This window comes from Mus caroli, chromosome 6 (genome assembly GCF_900094665.2).
Source record: "Mus caroli chromosome 6, CAROLI_EIJ_v1.1, whole genome shotgun sequence".
NCBI classification, from domain to species: Eukaryota; Metazoa; Chordata; class Mammalia; order Rodentia; family Muridae; genus Mus; species Mus caroli.
In genome coordinates, this window is record NC_034575.1 from 113465228 (window position 1) to 113472601 (window position 7374).

Here is a 7374-nt window from a genome sequence, read left to right on the forward strand (position 1 = left end):
CCAACCATGATGATAATGGACCAAACCTCTGAACTGTAAGCCAGACCCAATTAAGAGTGGCTGTGGTCATGGTGTCTCTTTATAGTAATAGAAGGCTAAGACAGTGACCTATCTTACCCAGTGACACAGATTACTTTCCCTTGCTAGTGAATTCACTACTGTACCTGGGTGGCATCGGAATCCATTTTCTGGTATCCAGGGATCTTCTCCTTGCTCTATCTTGAAGATTACATCTGGCTTAGTAACACAATGCCCTGTTAAGANAAAATAACACAGGACAGGTGCTTAATAGCTTAGCTCTGTGAAGTGAAAAAAAAATGAATAGAAAGATACCAAAATGAAAAAGGGCACGCCTCCCCACCTCCCCCCCAAAAAAAGGAAGGGAGGGAGGGAGGGAGGAAGGAAGGAAGGTCGGTCAGTCTGTTCTCAACCTTCTGCACAGAGGTGAGAATACACCACTGCCAGATCAAAAAGCCATCAGTCCTCTCAGACCCTTGNATCTTAAGCCTCAAACTGGAACTGATAAGCATTCCCTCCCAACCTTGGAAACGTATGTGACTGGCAGCCAACTGAGAAAACAAACCCCTTACCTACTGAGACAAAGTTGCTATAATTCTCCAGGATCACATCTCTGTAAAGCACCTTCTGGGCAGGGTCCAGCAAATACCACTCTTCCTTGGTGAAATCCACGCATACATCCTTGAATGACACTTGCTCCTGGAACAAAATATCCTTTTTCTGTATAAAGTCNTTAGGACTGAGCAATATCGAGAAGACTTAGCAGAACGAGTTTCTTTGGAGTTACTGAAAAATAATGAAAGGACAACCCCTCCCTTTTTTTGCTACACTGTGTAGAATAAAATAAAATATCTTGTACAAATTGAGGTTCTGTTAAAGGTCCGGGAGTGTTTTAGTTGCGAATAGTGCTGAGGCTGACAAAACCACAGTTCCTATTCTCAAAAGTGCTATCACCTGCTCAGGACAGTTATATATACATTTAATAAATGAACGTTTCAAGCCTGGCAGTAGACTTTACTTTTTATTAGGAAGTACACTTGAAATGGTTAAATAAATGATGATACTGATAAACAAGAGACAGGCTCCCACTAGAAAAGCCTGTGACTGACTGAAGTGCCTACCCTGTGGTCTAACATCTGCAGAATAGGATGAGCCCTCTCTGCTCAGGGAGAATCTTCCCTGGAGAGTTGTCATTTTTTTTTAAAGCACAGTGGTTTTATTAAACAGAGCACATGGTTTCATAGGATGTGAACCAATAATGAACAAAAAATAAAGTAAGCAATGTAAGCAGACGCATGTATGACCTGGTTATTGAAATGATTAGGTATGAACTTCAAAATACATTGTAGCCAATAATAGCCAAAATAAATTGTAGTTCAATAAAACAGGAAATTCAGAAAAAAAAATAATGAAAGGATGGGAAAATTGAACAGAGGGGTGTGATGTGTATTACAGGAAAAGGTTAAGATAGCAGACCAAAGGCTATTCTCCTGTCTCCTACTTCTTTTTCTGGGTCTCTTTTCCCACTCACACAAATGATTACACAACAGTATACAAACCACTATTATTTGTACCCCCAAATTCTCTAAAGCTGGTACTTAAGACCTGATGATCTTAACAATGGCAGGTGACTCTATTTTCCACAGTGTATATGTGTATATGTGTGTGTGTATGTGTGTGTGTGTGTGTGTGCGCGCGCGCGCGCGCGCGGGCGGGTGGGGGTGGGGGGTAATCCTAAGAAGACTTCCCTATGTTGTTTTCATTTTCATTCAATTCTGGGATTTTCTTTCTTTTCTTTTCTTTTCTTAATTTCTTCCTTGACTATGTTATCATCATAAAGTAGTGTGTTCAGTCTCTGAGCGTGTGTGCTTTCCTTACTCCCTGTCCTCATTAGTTACTATTGCTGTGATAAAACATCACGGTCAAAAGCAAGTTGGCGTACAGTTTCAAACCACAGTCCACCACTGAGGGCAGATAAAAGACAGAAACTCTAGCAGNGCTGAAACCTAGAGGCAGGAGCCGATGCAGAGGCCATGGAGGGGTGTTGCTTACTGGCTTTCCTCTCCATAAAGTGCTGTCCCAGCTTTCTTACAGAACCCAGGACCACCAGGGACGGCACAATCCACGATAGGCTGGGCCCACACCATCAATTATTAATTAAGAAAATTGCATACAGCCATACTTGTGGAATCATTTTCTCAACTGAAGGTCCCTTCTTTCAGGTGACTCTAGATTGTTTCAAATTGACATAAAACTGGACAGCAGCTTCCATTACTGTTGATATCTAGCCCACTTTGCTGTATTCAGACACTATGCAGGTTTTNATTTTCAATTTTCCTATATTTGTTAAATCTTGCTTTGTGTTNTAATATGTGGCTGGCTTTGGAAAGAATTATATGTTCTGCTGAGAAGGAAATGTATTTAGTGTCTTGGGAGAACTGTTTTATAGGTCCCTGATAGGTGCATTTGACACATTATTTAACTCTAAGTTTGTTTCGCTTTTGTCCAGTTCATCCATCTACTGGCTAAGAGTTGCGTTTTGAAGTCACCCGTTATTTCTGTATTTGGGCTTACCTGTGGTGCTAGTTATAATATTTCTTTTATGAAATCGGGTCTACTTGTGTTGGTTTGTATGTGTTTAGAATGACAGAGTCTTGCGAGTGGATTGTTTCTCTGGTGGGGATGAAGGAACTCTTCTAACTAGATCTGAAGTTTAATTTGTTGGATATTAGAGCACCTGTGCTGCCTATTTCTTGATTCTGTCTGCTAGGAACACTATGATCGTCCTTTCACTCTAAGGTAAAATCTATTGTTGATGGTGAGGTATGTTTCTTGGAGGTAGCAAAAATATCAGTCCTGTTTTTAAACCAAACTGCAAGTCTGTGTCTCTTGTTTGGAGAATTGAGACCATCAAGAGTGTTGTCTTAGTCAGGGTTTCTATTCCTGCACAAACATTATGACCAAGAANCAGTTAGGGAGGAAAGGGTTTATTCAGCTTACACTTCCACACTGCTGTTCATCACCAAAGGAAGTCAGGACTGGAACTCAAGCAGGTCAGGAAGCAGGAGCTGATGCAGAGGCCATGGAGAGATGTTCTTTACTGGCTTGCCTCCCCTGGCTTGCTCAGCCTGCCCTCTTATAGAACCAAGACTACCAGCCCAGAGATGGTCCCACCCACAAGGGGCCTTTCCCCCTTGATCACTAATTGAGAAAATGCCTTACAGTTGGATTTCATGGAGGCAGTTCCTCAACTGAAGCTCCTTTCTCTGTGATAACTCCAGCTGTGTCAAGTTGACATAAAACTAGCCAGTACAAGAGTTATTTCTGAACAATGTGTATTCATGTCTGCCATGTTGTTGGAGGATTTTAAGACCTCTTTTCTTCTTTTATTTTTTCTTGTTTTCCTTTTGTTTTTTATTAAACTAACAAAATTTATTTTAAAATATACAATTCAGTACTGACATTTTAAAGTCATCAAAATAATTTATAATAGTTAAATGCCTCTTAGATATACATGATATCTTCTGAAGCTAAAAGTAATTTCCATTCAACCAGTTTTTTAAATCTATTTGTAACATTAAACATGATAGAAGTAGAAAAAATGTCTTATGAAATACNCTATGAGAGGAAATTCTAACAGGTTCCTGATTAGTCAGAAACCGGTTCATCTGCAAGGGAGAATACACAGTGTAATTGTGGCTTCATGGAATGAATAGGGCAGTGTTCCTTCTGTTTCTATTTTGTGGAATAGTTTGAAGAGTATTGGTATTAGGTCTTCTTTGAAGGCCTGATAGAATTCTTCACTAAACCCATCTGGTCCTGGGCTTTTTCTTTTTCTTTTCTTTCTTTCTTTCTTTTTTTTTTTTTTTTTTTTTTTGGTTGGGAGACTTTTAATGGCTGCTCCTATTTCTTTCAGGGTTATGGGACTGTTTAGATGGTTTACCTTATTCTGACTTAACGTCAGTATTTGGTATCTGTCTAGAAAATTGTCCATTTCATCCAGATTTTCCAGTTTTGTTGAATATAGGCTTTTGTAGTAGGCTCTGATAATTTTTTTTTAATTTCCTCAGTTTCTGTTGTCATATCTCCCAAGTAGGAACAAAAAGAATTATACAAAGAATGAAAAAAAAAAGGAGTTAATTCTTTGAGAAAATCAGCCAGATAGATAAACCCTTAACCAGACTAAGCAGAGGGCACAGAGACAGTAACCAAATTAACAAACTCAGAAATGAAAAGGTTTTCTTCTTTTTGATCACCTGTTCTGAAGCTGTTCCAGGAGAACTCTTAGGCGCACTCACCCTTGCCTTCAGACTGAAGTAGTCCTCTGGTAGTCTATGTAAAGCTGGCATAGCAGACACATAACGTTTTAATCTGTTATTGTGAGGAGTTATTTTTTTCTTCAATTTTGATAGTTTTTCTGGTTGACTGTTGTTGGCCTTTCAGAACTCCAAACACACCTTTCTAGGCCCTTCTTGCTTTTAAGTCTTTCTTCTGAATAGTCAAGTATTATATTGTGGGCCTGCTTTATAAGTGACTTTTCTCTCCTATAGCTTTTAATATCCTGTTTAATATCCATATTTAATATGAAATTTAATACCCATATTGAAACCATTATTCTGTGGTTTTAATATGTTACAGGGAGTTTCTTTTCTAGTTCTATTTGGAGTTCTGTCTCCTGCGTCTAGATGGCATATTTTTCTGTAATTTTATTGGAAATATTTTATGTCCTATCTGTGGTATTACCTTTTTTTATGCTCATAATCTGAATGTTAGGTCTTCTCATGGTGTCCCAATGCTCTCCCACTTTCTGATCACATTTATTTTTAAATGTATCACTGTCCATGACTGAACGGTCCATGTCCTTTCCCTGTTGTCTACCCTTGATCCTGTTTCCTACAGGATTCACTCTGCTGGTGAGCTTCCCACTTACGTTTTATTTGGTTTATTGAGCTTGTCATTTCCAGGATCATTTTAGATTGGGTTTTCTTCAGCAATTCTATTGTTAAAACTCAGACTGGCTTCCTTATCAGCCATCTTTTTAGTTATGTACTCCTAACATGGAACCATGACCTTACTGACTCGTGTGAACTTAGTCCTTGTTTGAACAGACTTAGCATCATTCTTCTGAACTGTTTGAACAGCCTCCCGAATCATCTTTANGGTATCCCAATACTTTGCCTGTGCTTGAGATTTTTTACATCAACTTGACACAAGCTGGAGTCACGTGAGAGGAAGAAACTTGCTGAGAAAATGCCTGCATAAGATCAGGTCATAGGCAAGCTGGTACTGCACATTATGGATGGTGCCAGCCCTGGGCTGGTGGTGCTGGGTGGTGCTATAAGAAAGCAGACTGAGCAAGCCATAAGGAGCAAGGCAGTAAGCAGCACCTCGCCATGGCCTCTGCCTCAATTCCCTCCTCCAGGTTCCCACTGTGAGTTCCAGCCCTGGATTCCTTTGATGATAACGGACTGTGGTGCAGAAGTGTGAGAGAAATAAATCCTTTCCCGCTCAAGTTGCTTCTGGCCATGGTGTTTTCATCACAGCTATAGAAANCCTAAGACAGCNCCTGCCTTTATGTTGGTTTGGATTCTATGCTGGCATCTGTGAATCTGGTTTGTGGGTTGGTTGAATTTTTTTTTTTCTTTTTAAACTTAAGTCAGTTACTTTCTTTCAGCAGTGGTGTTTCCAGTGTTCAGCAGAGATAAGTCCTAGCAGGGTAGAAATGCCACCATCCTTTGTAGGGTTGGTCTTTAGGGTGAAGGTCTAGCTCAAATCTTCCTCTGAGGGTTGGGAATTGCCCTGTNCCAGCTCGGGCCCCCAGCATGGATCTGTGGCTTTGGAAGGGAGCTGTGGAACTCTCCATGTCTGTGGTTCTTAACCAGAGTCAACTCTGGCCCCTCCTTGAGTCTGAAGCTTCTTCACTTGAAGTCGCTCGCTGGGAGAAACGTGGAACTTGGAACATGCCTGTAGGCAAAGGTAACCCACCCTAGTTCCAAAGTCTCCCTGAAGGCCCTGAGAGATATGGAAGTGGGCAAGCATCAAGGCAGTGCAGGACCCGCCCANTCAGCACCTATCGCTTCCGTTGGCGCTTCTGGGAGGTGTGGGACTTCCTGACCACTTGTGAGTGGGACCTGGCGTCAAATCTGATCACTATCCCAGATCTGCACCTTCTCCTGAATCTCTGGACCACCCTGAGCACCAAGAGTCCTTAACCCTGGTTCCGGACTGATCCACACCCTGCAGCTACTAGGAGAAAATCTTTTCTTATCCATCTGACAGAGAATTAGCATCTGGAATATACAAGGAACTGAAAACTAAACATCGAGAAAAGAAATCACCCAGTTAAAAGATGGGTGTGGAACTGAACAGAGCTCACAAAAGAATGTGAATGGCTAATTCTCAGTCACAGGGAAATGAAGATGCCACTGTACCCCAGTCAGAATGGTGATTATCAAGAATACAAAGATAAATGCCGGCTTGGGTTTAGGGAAAGGGGAGCCCTTATACACCCTGTGAGCAGAGTGTACACTAAGCCAGCCACTTTGGATATGTCTGGTAATTCGGGGTTGAGGGGGGGATCTTAAAAGTAGAACTCCATTGACCCAGCTATACCACTTGTAAACACACACCAAGGGGATCCTAAATCCTCCTGCAGAGATATNTACACATTCTGGGTTCACTTTTGTTCTTTCTACTCACAACAGGGAACAGGCNGNACCCATTGAAATGACCACCAGCTGATGAACAGACAAGTGAAAATATGGCAATACTCACAATGGAGTTTTATTCAGCTATGAATAAAAATAAAATCATGTCATTTGTAGAAAAATTGGTGAAACCAAAAAATATTACACTGTGTGAGGTAAGCCAGGTCCACAGTGTCAAAACTCAAATGCTCTCTTTCTTGTGTGGATCAAAGCTTCAGATTCGTGTATGTGTATCCTTAACTTGATATGTTCATAGACTCAGAAGTAAGGAAGGGGCTTTGTTAAAAGGGGAGAACATCCAGGAGGGCAGGGATGGTAGAACGCATATGAAATGGAAGAAGGAAATACTGGGGATGGGAGATTTAAACAGGAACAGGGCACTGGAGAGAAGAAGAGGTGACAGAGGAGCACTGACCAAAACTGAAGATGTATGGAAAAGCCACCCTGAAAATCCTACTTTATAAGCGAATTTNTATCTCTGTCNTCTGTCTTTCTGCATTATTAGCACAGGTGTCCTATGCCTCCCAAATGGAGCCTGGAAGACAATTCTGTGAATTTAGTTCTCTTTCCACCTTTGCACGGGTCCTAGTATCAAATCCAGGTCATCAGACTGTCACTGTAGGCAGCAATCCCTGTTACCCACGAGTCA

The 7374-nt window shown here is 41.1% G+C and overlaps 1 protein-coding gene and 1 long non-coding RNA gene across 2 annotated transcripts in view; both read right to left on the reverse strand.

Annotated features, from left to right (window-relative positions):
• Positions 1–7374, reverse strand: part of LOC110295753 — a gene marked incomplete at its 5' end in the record, with an annotated part of 38691 nt that overhangs the window by 4416 nt on the left and 26901 nt on the right. Inside the window, 2 exons of the mRNA XM_029478242.1 lie at positions 118–254; positions 591–757. Of these exons, the coding sequence (XP_029334102.1) occupies positions 118–254; positions 591–757 (304 nt within the window). The remainder of the gene's footprint in view (positions 1–117; positions 255–590; positions 758–7374) is intronic.
• The window catches only part of LOC115031306, a 22715-nt gene continuing 15512 nt past the window's right edge, over positions 172–7374 (reverse strand). The window contains exons 2-3 of the long non-coding RNA XR_003836925.1: positions 595–717; positions 172–254 (exon numbers count right to left, since the gene is read on the reverse strand). This is a non-coding gene — a long non-coding RNA (uncharacterized LOC115031306). The remainder of the gene's footprint in view (positions 255–594; positions 718–7374) is intronic.